This window comes from Rhinolophus sinicus, chromosome 1 (assembly GCF_057876585.1).
Source record: "Rhinolophus sinicus isolate RSI-liver-muscle chromosome 1, RSI-T2T, whole genome shotgun sequence".
In the NCBI taxonomy this organism is placed as follows: Eukaryota; Metazoa; Chordata; class Mammalia; order Chiroptera; family Rhinolophidae; genus Rhinolophus; species Rhinolophus sinicus.
This window is the reverse complement of record NC_142501.1, coordinates 170,047,221-170,064,880: the sequence shown is the minus strand read 5'-3', so window position 1 is coordinate 170,064,880 and position 17,660 is coordinate 170,047,221. Positions and strand designations below refer to the sequence as shown.

The 17,660-nt window shown below is 38.9% G+C and overlaps 1 protein-coding gene across 2 annotated transcripts in view; it reads right to left on the bottom strand.

The window, feature by feature from the left end:
• Positions 1–17,660, bottom strand: part of HERC3 (HECT and RLD domain containing E3 ubiquitin protein ligase 3) — a 99,901-nt gene that overhangs the window by 51,375 nt on the left and 30,866 nt on the right. For both annotated transcript variants that reach the window (XM_019741102.3, XM_074323616.2), the window contains exons 4-10: positions 10,449–10,608; positions 6,722–6,798; positions 5,686–5,907; positions 4,619–4,710; positions 3,725–3,855; positions 3,013–3,173; positions 949–1,025 (exon numbers count right to left, since the gene is read on the bottom strand). In XM_019741102.3, the coding sequence (XP_019596661.2) occupies positions 949–1,025; positions 3,013–3,173; positions 3,725–3,855; positions 4,619–4,710; positions 5,686–5,907; positions 6,722–6,798; positions 10,449–10,608 (920 nt within the window). The remainder of the gene's footprint in view (positions 1–948; positions 1,026–3,012; positions 3,174–3,724; positions 3,856–4,618; positions 4,711–5,685; positions 5,908–6,721; positions 6,799–10,448; positions 10,609–17,660) is intronic.

Here is a 17,660-nt window from a genome sequence, read left to right as displayed (position 1 = left end):
CTTTTCTACCAAAAGCACAGAGCTTTACTGACTAGAAGGTAAGAACGGTGCATATTTAAAGATGGCAAAGTAGGAGATGAATGGGGAAGGGTTTCCAGGACTGAAAGGACCCCTTGTCTCCACAGTTTTTCATTTTCTTCCCAATCAATTCTGAATCCTTTACCGTCACCAACACCCCTTCCCCGCTCCTCCACGACTGGATAAGGATCAATGCACCATGTATAGATGGTCCTTCCTAAATGCTTGTTGAATAAAAGCAGGGTGGGTGAGGAGAAAAGCACAGGAGCAGGGGAGAGGATGGAGGGCACAAAACAAATCTGTGGTGCTGATTTCAGCCTGATTTCCCTTGTGCAGGAAGAGGGCCATGAATTAAAGCACTATTGCAGATGCCTGGACCACATTCTCTTCTACCTTTCAACCGCGAAAGATACTGGAACGTCATTCTTCCTGAATTACCCACTACAGTGATGCAGGAAACAATATAAGGAAAATTTTACTGTGGTGCTATGAGTAGATTATAAATAAGAAAGGATATCTGAATATTGCAGTACCTTTTATATTTAGTATATAGTCAATCGTATCAAAGAAATCCACTAAGTTCTCAAACACTTAGCATTTGTTGCTACTTCATGGGGCAGGAAAGAAATGGAAAGTCAAATGCCAAAGTAAGTATGAACTCTCTAGGTCTCCTTAAATGTCTTTTGGAACAGCTATAGATATAAATAAATAATTTTAAATTATAAATTAGAACTCTATGATTAAAATACCAGAAAAAATACTGGCACTTTAAGGGAGCAAAACTACTTCAAGGTTTAGTTTGCTTATTTTAAAAAGATAAAATTGGTAGAAACAAACAGTAACATCGCTCTCATGTAATTATTTACTTATTTTTCCATATTGGTTCACCACCATTCCACCCCCAAAATAATAGTCAAAAGAAAATGTTACCTCATATTTGGAGCAAAGTACAAAAGTTTGGTCTCCTCCAGAGAAGATCTGCTTAACAATATGATATTTAAAGCGATCTGTCAAAAAAATTTGCAACAGTATATTTTTCAATAATTAAAGTTTTTCCTTGATCACCTTCTCTAATATTCCAAAATATGTTTCAGAGTGGTTTCCTATCCATTTTAATTACGTCAAAGAAATAAGAAAGCTTCTCTCCTGGCTCTCTTCCCAGGACTGTTTCTACTTCAATTAAAAATGAATATATCCAATGGTATCCTCCACTCTAACCCTACCTCCACCCCCTCCTCAAACGCCAGCTAATCCTGACCTCGTTTCTATTTTTCATTCTAACTCTGCCATGCCACTGACCTGAAATTTAAAGCGGTCACTACTATTATATAAATGGTAACATATGCCTAACAAATAATTCACCATCTGCGTGTGGTGATCCCTAGCCCCCTCAAGAGGAAGCTTGCCATGTAAGGACCTCAATTTCCTCCTCCCTGCTTTGTCTCCCATCACACTGTGTCCATGGGGACGCTCCAATCCCACCACATTGCTTTTATTGCTAACATACACTATTTCCTGCCTCAGTGCCTTTTCCTTCTACCACTCCCGGTGCACACTGTGTCTCCATGGATGGTGCCTCCTAAAGCATAACGTCAACAATGCTCCTGGAATTGTGCAGCTCTGGCCCTCACCACTGCCCACTCCCTCACAGCCCTCCACCTGGCTAACGACCAATCACCCTTCAGGACACAGCTCAAACTTCTTCTAACTAGAATACTCCTGACGCCTTCCTCTGTACTCCCCCATTGCCATGAACGTTCCTCAAACCACAGCACCTACATGATAAACTGAAACTGACCTCCTTATAAAATCATTTTGGCAAACATCTGAGCAGAAATTTATGATCACATAAGTTAGGTGGTAATGAAACTTCAAAAATTTGTGGTTTCAAATTAACCTATAAAACACCTGAGTATTTAAAATCGGTATATTTCTTAAACACGTGCATTCCTAGAATGAGTACATTGCTTGGATAAAAAGTTTACAGATGACAGAAGAGGGCACCAAGCCACTCTCTCACTTTTGGGAACAAACATCATCAAAACAAACATCTTGTTTATTTTACATTTTAAGTTTCACGACATTTTTAGATGCTCGTATATTATTTCCATAAATATTTACTGAGTGAGAAGTGTGTGCCAGGCCCTGTGCTCTATGCTAGGTTTACAGAGAGGAAAAGACTCAGTCCCTATCTTCAAGTTTCTTATAATCCAGTAAGGAACTTATGATTGTGATTGTTAAAAAAGAAATCCTGATCAAGCCACAAGTGTCTCAAAATAAAAATTAATTAATAAATTATGCTTCTTTTTAATGACTTTCCAGCTCCATTTCTGCATCTGGATTTATTATTTCAGGTCATTCATACTGATATAAATAAATAATTTTATTTATTCTGATTTCCAATAAAATGGAACTGTGCTACTTAACTATTTTTTAAGAGAAAAAAACAATGGCATAAAAAGAAATTATGTCATGTTATGACCAAAAGAGCAAACAGCAAAGGGAAGTAGCACAGTACAAGAATTCAGAGCACAGGCTTTAGAATGAGGCAGACCTGGGTTTAAATCCCGCCCCAGAATCTATGTGATCCTGGGCAAGTTACTTAACTTCTTACTCAATTTCCTCAGCTCCAGCATGAGGATAACAACCACTAGTTCTGAAAGTTATTTTGAGTATTTAGCATAGTAATGGAACTTGGTTAAGCATTCGGGAAACATCAATTTTCATTATTAGCAGCAATAATAATTAAAATATATACAACATCACCAGGGTCCTTGGGGCCAAAATAACATTTTCTGCTTAATTTATTCTCTAGGATCTCAACTATAGAGCCTCATGCAAAGTTAGTACTCAAATAATTGACTGATGTTGAAAGAAAATACGTCATATTCATTCCCTCTAAAAGACTTCAAGGTGAAAAACAGAAACATGTTCTCTAACCAATTATTTTTATCATTTACAGTATCATTAAATTCCAATGAAAATCGCTCTTACCAGCTCTGGCAGAAAGCTGGCCACTGTGGGCGGCCCAGTAACCTTTTACGGGAGATGGGCACTTCACATTACAAGTGTGTCCTGTTCCTAATTGACCTCTTGCTCCGCAACCAAATGCATAGATGAGTCCAGAAGAAGGCACGAAGGCTAGTGTGTGTTGTCTGGGGAAAAATACATTAAAAATAGTTACTGAATATAGATACACACTCAGACTCTGACTTTTAATGTTCACACGTGAGCACAGCAATTCCTAGGTGTGCCCCTAGATAGCTTCCCCCATGTTTATATGTGACTCTCTTTGCAATTGCTGGCTCTCCATAATACTATCCTAGGTCACGGGGAGGATGGCAAGACTTGGAAAGAGCTGGATGGACTGCTGCGTTTGGCCTTCGGGGTGAGAGGGAAGAAGAAGGGTGGACCAGGCAAAATTTCCAGGAACTTCTCTGAGGCTCTCTCACTTTCCTTTCTTCATGTCTTGCCCACATCCTGCTCCTCTTTATCCCAAAAGAAACCTAATGTCCCCCTGTTGCTCTGCTTATCTAAAACCCTTCCTTGCCACACCCTGCTCAGACCTGACTCTCTCCAAACTCTCACCATAGGGTATGTATGCAGGTAAGATTTCTTAAAAGATTGATGGTTAGGTCTAATCACACTCTTATCATTACAAAGATAAGCTCCATTTCTAGTATTAAGAGAGAGTAGGAGCACTCACCTGCCACAAGCAATCTGAGTTACTTCACTGCCCATCAGCTCTAGAACTCTTCTTGGATTAACCTCATCATTCATGGAGTCATGTCCAAGTTGCCCGCAGGAGCCAGCGCCAAAGGTAAATACACCTCCACTCTGACAAGGAACAAATGCGACATGACTACACTGTACCACAGTGTTTTGAGTACATGCCTCTAAAACCTTCTGTATACAAAAGTCATATCACAAGGGTTCCTATAAAAACACTGCGCTCACTTAATACTTAGCCAAGATCACTTCTTTGGAACATTCATTAACTGGAAAAATAATTTCAAAAAAGAACTTAAGACTATATCTTTATGGAACAAAGACAGCACCGCTCAAGGGAATGGTGCCATCTGTAAATTCTGAAAATAGTGTAAAAGTATAACGATGTGTTAGGAAGTAAAGCAAAAAAAGAGAAACAGAGATAGGTGAAATGAGATAACTTTGCATGATTATTTCATATACAAGAAATTAAATGTTCCACAAACTCCTTGGTAAGTAAGATATATTTTACATAGCTGTACTTAACAAATGCTAAGGCATTTTACTAAAGTGAGTCTATAATAGTATTTGTTCAACACGAAAATGCATTTTTCATTCTCTCTAGATGTGACTGTTTTAGAAGCAAAAGAAATAGGTTGATAGTTTTAAAACACTAATTACATTGTTGTTTTTTAACGTATTTAAACGGCTTGTTTTAAAGGAGCACAATGTTACTACATACACTGTTTTAAGGTCATTTATACTAAACTATTTTTAAATACCATCACTATGCTAAAAAACACTATCAAAAGAAATTAAGCAACGATAATCATTCGTATCATAGCCAGCTCCAAAGCATCACAGAACAAACCCAAATACTCCAGTTCCTTACTTTTGTGAGGACTGCTGTGTGTTCTTCTCCACAACTAATATAGACAACTTTTTGTGTTCGTAAGAGTTTCACATGACAAGGAGACTCTCGATCTAGAATAAGATAAATATGAGAATGTCACTACCGTTTGCCCTTGAGATGAAATACACACAGCTATCTTAGCATGAATTTTGGGTCTCCCTGGATTCCTGACTCATACATTCAACTTCCTACCCACACCGCCACTTGGATGTCCAACAGACATCTCATTTTCAATTTATCTAAAACCTAATTCATGGTTTTCTCACACTCTTCTCATCAACCCCGACACACACACACACACACACATACATACACACATTTTCCTCTCTTCATAAATGATAACTTTATCCTTCCAGCATTTCCTCTCTCTGGTTCAAACCACACATCAAACAATGAGCAAAACCAATTGACCCATCTTTAAAACACATACAAAATCCGACTTTACTCCCACCACCTCTAAACTGGTCTTCCAGCTTTCCCTGGGACCCGCGATAGCCAGCGTCAAGTTAAATCACTCATGTCCTCAAAACCCTCATGTATTCCCATCACTCAGAGGAGCAGCCAAAATCCTTACCCTGCCTTACACAACTGGGCCCGCACTGCCTCTCTAACCTCCAGCTCTGCTTCCTTCCCGCTCTTTCCGATACTGAGCGCACCACGATCTTCCTGCATAGAATGTTCTGTTTGTTCCCTTTGACTGGAACATTCTTTGCCTAGATAGCTAACTGTCTCGTTTCTTACCTGACTTCCTACAGGGCACTGCTCAAACATCCTCTTATCTGACATGCCCTCCCTGACCACCTTACGTAAAACCGGAAGCATTTCTCTCGAACCCTTTGACATGCTATGTATAGTTACTGCTTTGTTGCTTGCTTCCACCCCATACACGCCATCTCTACTAAGCCAAGTGTTACCTGGTTTGTTCATTGCTGCACCCTTAGTACCTAACACGTAGTGCCTCGCACATAGTAGATCCTCAAGAAGCATGTGTTAAACAAGTAAATGTGCTTTTGAACCAAAGGAGTGCATACGAAGGGTTTACATACCTTCTTCATCACTGAGCCCTAGCTGCCCTGCATTATTCATCCCCCAGCCAAAGACAGCTCCTGAGAGAGACAGGGCAAAGCTGTGGGCCCCTCCTGCAGCCACCTGAGCCAGAGGGATCCCCTCCAGGGACCTCACCCTCTGTGGGCTGGCTTGGGAGGGGAACTCCTTCCCCAGGCCCAGCTGCCCATGGCTGTTCTTTCCCCAGGTGAAGAACTGTCCATCTGAAATAAGAACAGGACAACAGGTATTACCAGAAATGATATAAGTTCCATCACTAAAATAATCTCCTTAGAACAGAGCTGCCCAGTGGGGTCACTTGTTAGTTGCCCGCACACATACACCAAACCCACCTGAGAGCAAGAGAACAGAGACACTTCCTGTCAGATTGTCATAACCAAAAACTACCACTTGTCATAACAACAGCTGAGTCTTACTACTCTTCAAAGGCTATAAACATATATGAAAAGAAATGAAATGTTTAAGTCAATTCAGTTTTGAATAGGCCAATTACCAGGCTTAGAGCCACTAAGCGAGCTGAACTAGTTCTGAGCACCCCGAGACCCTGAGACCCAGGACTTCATGCGGTCCAGCTATGAAACGGGACTACACCACAGAGCATCGAGCAGGCCATGTTAGTGCAGACTGCCCTCAAACTGATTCTCACATAGAAGACAGTATTATTTGCGGGCTTAGGTTTCTCTAACTCCTTCTTTTTCGTGTATTTGGGAGCCTGATAGTGGAATGGAGCTTGATGGTGAGCTGCAGCCAAGGAACACCAATCTTCTGTATGCTCAAGGGCACGTATAGGGACAGTCCTGCCTGCGGCTCATCTTCCCCTGCCAGAGAGCTGGACTGCAGCTCCCCGCCCTGAGAAAACGGTGAGCTACACTCAGGCTGAGAGCTGCCACTGTCCAACAGGAATGCACAGACCCTCGCCAGTTAAAGGTTTCCAGTTAGATAACATTCGTCAAAAATGCAAAGAGAATTGGTTGCAACATTAACATAACATTAGCATATATTTCAATGTTACATTACCAGCTGCAAGAGCCAAGCAATGCCAGTTGCCACAGGAAACTTGTAATATCGTCTGCTGGTTCAGCTTTTGTATTAACCTAAAACAGAAAAGGCTTTATTCTTAAGAAGGGCATTCACAAACAATGATCAGAAATATTCCAAACTAAATAAAACAGTTGTAATAAATAACATCATCTTTCCTAAAAGTCTTTTAAAAATCAAATATACAATCTCACATGATATCATTCTATTAGGTCTTTCACTAACCTCCTGCCTCTTAGGCACCGTTGAAAAACAAACAAACACACCCTTCTGTGGTTAAACCCATCACCATACCCATTGCAAATTCCACCTGTTGTCTCCAATTTAGGGACAAATGGAGGAAGCTACTGAAGAGAGGTCCCTAAGAATATGGCTGGTGTCTAAATTGCTTTCAAATGAGGGCAATGCCACAATCCAGCTCAAAAGAATTGAAAGCAGGGTCCCAAAGAGATACTCGTACACTCATTCATAGCAGCATTATTGACAAATGGTCGAAAGGTAGAAGCAACCCTAGTGTCCATCAACAGATGAATGGATAAACAAAACATAGCATATATGCATACAATGGGATATTAATCAGCCTAAAAAAAAAAAAAAAGGAAATTCTGACACATGCTACAACATGGGTGAAACTTGAGGGCATTATGCTAAGTGAAATAATCCAGTCACAAAAAGACACTGCATGGTTCCACTTATATGAGGTACCTAATGGAATCAAATTCATAGAAACAAAGTAAAATGTGATTGCAAGGGGTTGCAAGGAGGAGAAATGTGGAGATGTTTAATGGGTATGGATTTTAATTTTTTTCAAGATAAAAAGTTCTGGAGATTGGTTATACAACGTGAGCACACTTAATACTACTGAACTATAACACTTAAAAATGGTTAAGATGGTAAATTTTATGTTAAATGTATTTTACCACAATTAAAAAAAATAAGGGCAATGCCTCCCAAACCCTGATTTCCTAGTAGGATGGTAAAGACGATCATAGGATTACTTTTCAAATGCCACTCCTCTGCTTGCTCATGTGAAAGACAAAATAAGAACAGTACCTATTTCACAGGGGTGTGGTGAGAATTAAATGAAAAAATATCCATGTAAAGTGCTTGGCACTGCCCAGCAGAGTTGGGCAGCATGGGAATATCTCTCGCTCTCTATTTTAATAATCCACAAGTTGCCATATTCCTTTTCATTAACTGTATGCCCTGGCAACAAAGGAGTCAGACAGACATGCCCTCAGGAGAGGGGTATTTTAGGAGATGGGGAAGGGGGAGGCGGGAGGGGCCGGGACTATTTAGAGTGGTAGATGTTGCTAGGGTTAATGTTTTCTCAGACATAAAAAAGTTAAAATAGAGATCACATATGCATTTCGTACCAAAGAGCACCCAACTAGTTTTCACTGAGATGACAGATGCATGCGCAGTTGTAAGAGATAACACAGAGAGATCCCTTATACACTTGTCTGGTTTCCCCCAGTGGTGACCTTGTGCAAAATTCTAGCATCGTAACCAGAATACTGACATTAATGCAATCTACCAATCTCATTCCTATTTCCCCAGGTTTATTTGTGCTCATTTCTGAGTGTGTATTAATCTTATCTCCTGTGTAGGTTCATGGATCCACCACCACAGTCCAGCTACGGAACAGCTCTAACACCACAAGGAGTCCTCGTGCTGTACTTTTATAACCACTCCTTCCCTCCCCCATTCCGAGGTGCTGGCAACCACTAATCTATCCTCCATCTCTAAAATTTCAAGAATGTTACATAAATGGAATCATACACTAGATAACCTTTTGGGATTGGCATTTTTCCACTCAGAATAATTCCCTGGACATTTATTCAAGTTGTTGCATGTATCAACAGCTGGTAGAACCCCACTATTTTTTAAAACTGAAAAATGCATTACTGCCTAGGGGATCAATGTTTCAGAAAGTTTATGCAGCAATAGCCCTTTTTCTTGGGCCATTTTCCCTCAAATTCCTCATAATTCTCCCTTTATGGGTCACCATTACCCTTGTTACAACCTTCACAATCACAGTAACAGAAAGGAAGCAGGTCAAAGGGACAAAAATAAATAACAGGAAAATCATACCCCTGAGGTGGAGAGGATATATATAATGCAAGCATACACTGTGTTTTATCTAGTCATCTCATCTATCCTCCGAATAACTTCGTAAAGGCACTCAATACATCTGTCCAGAAACCAAGGCTTACATAAGTCAATATGCCCAAGGTCACTCACCTAATAAGTAACACAGCCAGTAATAGAATCTGAGATTGTTCCACTTCAAAGTTATGTTACTTTCCACAATACTAAGATATAAATTAATAAATGTATTTCAATGAAGTTATAATATAAAATTATACACAAACCAAAGTCTCAGAAGTTATCCAAAATTTATACAGGACTAATGAAAATTTTAAATTGTTCCTATAACACAGATTACATGATTTGTAGAAATGAAATGTCACTAAAAAGCTTTTGAGTCTTTGGCATCAACAAATGAAATACTTTTGTCATCCATGTTATAAATCTTTTCCACAATTTCATTAAAGTAGAGCATCCCTTTCTTCTTATTGCCACTCTCCTTCTTCTCCCAAAATTAAAATAATATTTGGAAGAAATGAATCCAAGACATTACCTGTTCTAAATCAGGAAGTGAATCAAATCACTCTTACCTCCATGTCCCTCTTTTCCTTAAAACAGCTTTTGATTAAAGAGACAAAAATCTAAGAAGGGCAAAAAGGAAGAGGAAGAAGAATACATTGTCCTTTAAAGGGGGCAATAATTGGGCAGGGGAGGAGAGGCCATTTATTAAACTGACTTGTACTGAGCAACATGTGTGCTGGGCATTTTTGGTAATGGTGATGCTGAAGTGAACAGCTCAGGTCTCCTGCCATCAACAGCTCCCAGTTTTGTACTCAGAATAATCATTAAACAAATAATTACAAAGAATATGACAACTACTACAATAGGGGAATGTTGTACATTTGTAGTATAAAGGAACAGGAATTAATTGGAGGACATAAACCGGTGGCTTCTTCGATCATTAAGAACCCTCAACAAACTGAGATGCCACACCCAGAAAGTCCACTTGAAAGTATAACTTCAATATTTTTAGTGTTTTCTTGTTAGTGAAGCATCTGTTAGATAGTTAAATCATCTAAGATTTAGAACTAAGTAAATGTCTAAGAGACCCAAAACCACTGTATTAGTATTTTTATGCTGAACAACTTATGTGTATTTGGTATTTTAGCTGTTCCTAATGCTGAAGGTAATTTGGCCTATTAGTAGAGTAACAGGTTAGCCTTGTAATTCTAGTGCTTAATTGAGTAATTGATATAAGCCTGCAATTTTAAGTTAAAGGTTATTAAGTACAGCATGTGAAAAGATGTTTGTTTGGTTTTTTTTAATTCAAACATTTATCGAGTTCCAAGCACTCTGCTAGCAATTAGGATACTAGAATGAAGTACAGTTCCCAAACTACTCACATTTTTTAAATGGAGACATACACTTCTATAAGTAATTACAATTTTCATGACAAGTACTACAACAGTATAAAGCACAGCAGTGGCACAAAGGAATAGCAATTAAATGAAAAAAGCAGAAACAGAAACAAGGAGTCTAACAAAGCAACAGCAGAAAATAATATTTAAAACCATTTACATTTGCAAACTCAGCTTCCTTTCTGTGACATTCTTACCTGGGCACTGCCACGGAATCCTCGGTAGTCATGAGTCCTAGCTGACCATCACTCCCTGCACCCCAAGAAAACAGCTGGCCCCGGTCACTGAGGGCCAGACTATGGGACTCGCCACATGCCACATGGACGATGTGCTGATCTGCCAAAGCTCCAATTTGCTCTGAAAGAGACCAAACCAAAGGAGGAAAATGTACAACCCAGAAATAAGAATTACACAGAATTATCTTATACAGAATTATCTTTCTAGGTGGTTTTGTTTTTCAAACAGAATCACTCAATCTGTATATTTGTAGAGATTATAAATGTTATGTTTCTAAAAGCTGTCCATTTAGATCCAAGCTATACTGGGCGACACACATGTTTATAGCAGCACACATACCTCAGATGGTCCCTCGTGTGCCTGGTGCTTCCATCCAGAGAAGCATGAAGGTTTACTATTTGGACATGTTGAACCAGAGAAGCCCAAATGTAAGTGAAAATGAGGCATACTACTAAAAGCAGTGGGATTGAGTGAAATTCTGCCTGGGAACAATGAGACCCCCTCCCAGAACACTTTCTCCCTTCAGTTTCAGAACACAGACTCGTATCTATCCAGCCAGAAGATAAGAGAATTTCTCTGAGAAAATTGACCCCAAAAAGCCATAGACACTAACATTTGTGGGTCCCCCAATTAAATGTCCAGCTTCACTCGTACTTTAGTGCCTCACTCTTGAGTGTAAAAGCATGGCCAAGGATCATCATGTGAGGAAATATTTAACATGAAAGACAAACAAAAAAATGAACTCCGGAAAAAAAGATCATGAAAGGAGCAGAGAAAAAAAGTAAAGCTATTAGAGAAACAGAAGATAAGGAACATTCAAACATTCAGAAAACAAACACAATTATTCTGGAAAATGAAAATATGGCAGCATAAATTTAAAGGAAAAACCTTCAAAAGCAAGATGGGAAATTGGAATTGAAGAAATTTTCTAATAGAACAAAAAGGCAAAGAACAAAATGGGTAAAAAGAAATGAGGGGATTATTCTAAGCAGTCCAACAATAACAACAAAATACAAACTCCACAAAGAGAATAGAAAAAACACAAAACAAAAAATTTCAAAGAAGAAAAACAAGATTTCTGATAACTGAAGGACATGAGTTTCACATTGAAAGGGCCTATGAAGGGCTCAGAATAATGACTGATAAAAGACCTATTTCAGAGCACTTCATCTTGAAATTTCAGAACACTGAAAAGGATTCTAAATGTTCCGGAAAAAGTTTGTATACAGAGATCAGAATGGCATCAGATTTCTCAGAAACGATACTGAAAACTAGAAGACAATGGAGCAATGCCTTCACAATTCTCAAGGAAAATGACTTCCAACTGAGAATTCTTTACTTAGCCAACTATGAGTCAAATGTGAGGGGAGGAGAAAAAAGAATAATTTTCAGGCATGTAACGCTCTCAATATATTTTACCTCCCACACTGCCTTTCTCAGAAGTTACCAAAAGATCATGGCTCCGAAACAAAAGAAAATTCAGGAAATGGGAATTTTACATAGGAGAGGTGAAAAATATTTTCAAGACAGTTATGTAGCAGGTCAATGAAGCAAAGTTGGAGGGCTGTCTCCAAGGTGAAAAATGAAATAAAATCTGATGAGTTTTATATTATTGTAAATTTTACAATCTGTCAGACAATATAGAGGTTACTATGCCAAAGGGGGGAGACAGGGATGAAATAATTAACTCCAGGAAGCACTAACTGTTTAACAGGTAATAAAAACAATCATGGTACATGAAGTCATAATAACCAAATAAATATAATTTATATAGTTAAAATGTTAATTGTCAATTGATTTAAAAACTCAAGTATCTGAGAAAGGATGAGGGTCTAGGGCTGAGAAAGAGGAAAAGATAGGTAGAGAATGTAAGAGAATGCTAATCTTCCCCAATATAGATATAACCGTGCGAAGTCTCTCGGTCATATCCAATATTGAAATTAAAAAAAACAACACAGTATTATAAGCCTGTTATTTAGAAATGTCAAGGTTAATATAATACCAAAAGAAAGAGCTAAAGGAATTCAAAGTAACAGCCTCTTCAATTGAGACTCAAGGGTGAAGACAGGTGAGGCAGGGAGCTGCTGTTTGACCTAGACCTAGTTTGTGTAAACATATTACTTAAGAACAAAAACTTTTTTTTTTAAGGAGGGCGCAGCTCACAGTGGCCCATGTGGGGCTCGAACCAGCAACCTTGGTGTTATTAGCACCATACGCTAACCAACTGAGCAACTGGCCACCCCCAAAAACCTTTTTTTAAATTAAGCAGCTGAAAATATGCTGTCAGAAAAATGTCCTGAAAGATAGGTTCCCACTGCCTATTTTCTTTCACCGCTCTGTGGTATTAGAACCTACCTCTCATCTCAGCCTTGCACCACACACTAAGAACTGTTCTGTCTTTAACTTCAGAGGAATGTAAGAAACTGCTACCGAAGTGGTTCAGGTGATTCAGACTCTACTCCTCTGACCAAATTTCCACCGTGTACCGTTCCAGGCCTTGTGCAGCTTTTATGTTCTCCCAGGCCTGGCTACCTGGCCTGATACCGCCACCATGATTAAGGACTGCCCCCCAGTACCTGACTTCCTATGCCAACCAGTAGCCTTTCCTCCCGAATGTTACCACACAGCCTAACCTGATACTAATAAGTCTCTCCACTGTCTGACTGGACATTCTCTATTGGGTCTGCCACGTATTTCCTTGCCTCAAAATCTGTCAGTCGCATCTTTCTTGATCTTGTTTACCACAGCTGAGCAGCCTTAAAAGGACCTGTCTAGATTCCAAGTACTATTTACTCCCAGTCTGTCCAGCCCTAGGCAAACCAATCCCTGTGCCATCACGTATCAGCCACCAAAACAGACCTCCAACCACTATTGCAACAAAATTTGCAGCCCCAAAGGCAGAGGAATTGTTCAGTAATGAAAGATTTGTGGAGAATTAAACCACTGGTTATACCAAGTTCAACTTATTTTATTCCTCCTAGCCAGAAAACAGAACTCATCTGGTTCAGAGTGGGGATCTGTTACAGTGAAATTATAATGCCTCTGCTAGAACCTACTCCCTAGGTGGGGCCAATGTGCCCGTGAACGCCTCCTTCACGCCTCTCACTGGTCACACCCCTGCCCCAGTTGGGCACATTCAGGCTGTGGTGCACAATTTCACATGCAGTCCCTTCTGAGTCATTCTGTCAGGACTGTACGCTATTATTTTGCAGATCATAACAGAACCTCAACCCACACGTTTAAATAATTAGACACAATGAAGAAATATTTGGCAATTTTTGAGGATAAAAGTATATTTTCTCTCTGATCCTCTCAAAGCAATATTTTAAAGTCTTTAGAAGTTTTTAGCAAAAAAAAAAGAAAGAAGTCTTTAGCAATGTTATCAAGTCTGAGCCAAGGTAACAGGGCAGAAGAGTGGCAAATGTGGAATGCTGCTTAGAGCAAATCAGCAGTTCAATTGGACTTACATTATTAGGAGTATTTCTACTTGGTTTTTGAGCCCATCATCATTTTTTAATGTATTTTCAAGTTAACAGTAAACTGGGCATTAAACATCAAAGGGTGGTAACAGAAGGATGATACCAGCCTAGAGGGTAGATGGATAATGCTGATACTTACTTAATCCTGCATACTTACAACAACCCTGTGAATGAAGCAAGGGCTCTATAATAAGCTCCAGCTCAGAAAAAGTATGTAATTTGGCCAAGGTTCACAACTAATGAGTGGTGGAGCTAGGACTGGATCCAGGTCTTTCTGACTTCAAAGCCCATTACACCCACTAGGCTGTATCATCTTCCTTCGTGGAAATGAACTGGGCAGATTTTAAATGGGCAGAAGTAACTAGGAAGTGCATAGTTATGGATAATGGAAAATTGACTCTTCCCCCTTATTCTGTTCAGATGAGAAATACATCCAACAGTTTGTAGCTAACAACATGAGCAGTCGGGTGGAAAGTATACAGGATATACAAATTTAGTGATCAATATCTGGTACTAAATTTTTAACTAATAATAAACTATAATAAATTAAATGTCAGCAGTTGGTATGACAAAAGGGATTAAACATTCAGCATTTAGATGTCTCCTGAGTTTCCCCCAATTGTCTACTCTAAAATTATACCTTAATAGAAAACAAAAGACAGAGCCATACTGTGGGAAATTCAGTGCTTTGCCCTGACATTCTGTGGATTCTAAATCCTCACATTCACCCAACCCTGAATTCTATTGCCCATAGAATTCCCACTCTAGTCCACATCTTGCCTCCTGCTGCTACAATCTGCTCTTCCCTGGCAGTTTTTCTCCAAAGTACTATCAACCCAGTCTGAGTGGTACAGTTTTGGGGTGATAAAAATAAACTATCTCAGCAAACCACTCAAAATGGAATATAATCCAAGTTGCCTGGCAGTCCCAACAAAGAGAATTTCCTAGTTATCAACTCTCCTCCTGGGGTCCCCTGGTCTCCCACAACATGACTAGGCTCTCTCGCCCTCATTTTCTTTGCTTCTGTATCTAAAAGATCCTGTTCCTAAACTACATTCCAACTACTTTCTTAATTATTTTCATCCAAACATTTTAGGGTCTGGGCTATCCTTGGTGGAGTCAAAAATCTATAACAACTCACACTTTGACACCTTCCCCCCCACATAAACGAGTTATCTAAGAGAAATCCAACCCTGTTCTTGAGCCAAGGCACTCAAACCAGTCAGCTTTTTAAAAACATTTTATTTATCATACAGTAAAATTTACTTTTTTCGTATACAATTCTATAATTTAAGCACAAGTAACCATTGCCACCATCAAGATACAGAACAGTTCCATCTCCCTAAAAAAGTCCCTTGTGCTATCCCTTAGTCACTTTCTTTCCTCATCCCTAACTCCTAGCAACCACTGATTTGTTTTCTCTCACTATAGATTTTATTTTCAATACTGTTACAGAAATCATGTCGTATCTAACTTTTTGAGACTGGATTCTTTCACTCAGTATAATGCCTCTGAGATTCATCCACATTGTTACATGCTTCAACAGTTTATTCCTTTTTATTAGTGAGTAGTATTTTATTGTATTATGGATGTACCACAAAGCATTGTTTCCACTTTTTGGCAATTATAAATAGAGATGCAATAATCATTCATAGAGAAGTTATTTTGTGAGAGTAAGTTTTCATTTCCCTGGCATAAATACCCAGAAGTGGGTGTTTTAACCTTTGTGTATCAGATTTTTGACTTGCTTTGTTATTTCTTTTCTGTTTGTTCCCTCTGCTTTTCATTGACTTTTTGCCCCATTTCTGCCTTCCTGTGTATTATTTAAACATTTACTAGTATTTCAGTTTAATTTATTGTGTTTATAACTCTTTGTATAGGTACTGAAGTGATTGCTCTAGAGATTACAATTTAAACAGTATTTATCTTTTCAGAGTCTATGTAGAATCAATATTTTACCATTTTAAGTTGAATGTAGAAACGTACCACCATATAGGTCCTTTTACCTCCTTCCCCTTTAAGTTATAATCCTAAATATTACATCCACGTACATTGAAAACTCCATCATAATGTTGTAATTTTTGCTTCCAATCATCAAATATATTTTAAAGAACTCAAGAAGAGAATACTGTATTATATTTACCCAGATATCTACTATTTCTATATTGCTCTTCCTTCATTCCTGATGTTCCAATAGATTTCTTCTGGTATCATTTTCCTTCTGTCCACAGAACTTCCTTTAGCTACTGTTTAGAATAAATTTGCTGGCTGTGAACTTTCTCGCTTTTCCCTCATCTGAGAATGCCTTTGTTTCACCTTCATTTATGAAGGCTATTTTTTGCTGGATACAGAATTCTGGGTTGACTTTTCTTTTAGCACTTTAAAAATGCTGTGCCACTGTGGACGCCATAGTTTTGGGGTAAAATCCACAGTCATTTGAATAATCATTCCTCAATAGATAATATGTTGTTTTTCTCTGGCTGCTTTCAAGTATTTTGCCTTTAGAAGTTTGTTTTCAGAAATTTGACTATGATCTGTCTGTGTGTGGATTTTTTTTTTAAGGTTTTCTTTCTTGGGTTTACTGGATTTCTTGAATCTATAGGTTTTTGTCTTTCGGCAAATTTGGAAATTTTTCATCGACTATTATTTTCAGCACCACGTTCTTTGTCCACTTCTGCAAGGATTCCAATGACATACATGTTAGACCTTTTCTTCCTGTCACACTGATCCCTGAAATCCTATGCAATTTTTTTCTCAATCTTTTTTAACTGTTATTTAGACTGCATACTTTCTATCAATTTATCTTCAACTTCACCGATTCTTTCCTCTGTCATCTTCATTCTGCTACTGAGCCTATCCATTGAGTTTTTCACTTTGGTTATTACAGTGGCTCTTCTTTAGAGCATCTATTTCTTTGCAGAGAATTTCATTTTTCCATTTGTTTTACAAGATTTCGAAGCAGCTTGTTGGAACATTTGTATAACTGCCGCTTTAAAGTCTTTGTCAAGATAATGCCAACATCTATGTCACTCCAGCATTGGCATCTGTTGTCTCTTCCCATGCTAGTCGAGATTTTCCTGGGTTTTCACATGCTGAGTCATTTTGGATTGTACCATGTACATTTTGAATATTATAAGACTCTGGGTCTTACTGAAATCTTCTACTGAATATCAACATTTTGTTTTAATTTTCAAAGCCTTTTCAGTGCTCCTTGGATGTGGGTCCTGCATGTAACACATAGTGGCTAGTTTGGAACCTGGATGGTGGTCTATTTGTTAGTTCAGTTCTCAAAGTCATTTATACACTAAGTAGGATCAGATCCACACAGACACAGCTCATAGAGGGGTGGGCCCACAGTTCATAGAGAACAGCATGGAGTTGCTTTCCAAGCTCCTCCTCCTCTGAGAACCCCCAATACCTTAATTTCCTGTTAGCTCCTTGTTAGCTCTCCAGCTTACGCACTGTTCTTCCACAGCTGCACCTTCCTCTCAGGCTCAATAAATGGCAAGAGACACTGGTAACCTCAACGCCAGTTCAATAGCACTTCGAATTCTGGTCTTCTTTCCCAACCAACTACCATTATTTGCTTTTCAGAGTCCCCAAATGTCTGTTCCATGCGTTCTGCCTAGGTTTTATAGTTGCATTCAGTAGGAGAGACAGGAAGGAAGTGCATACTCCATCCTGCCTAGAACT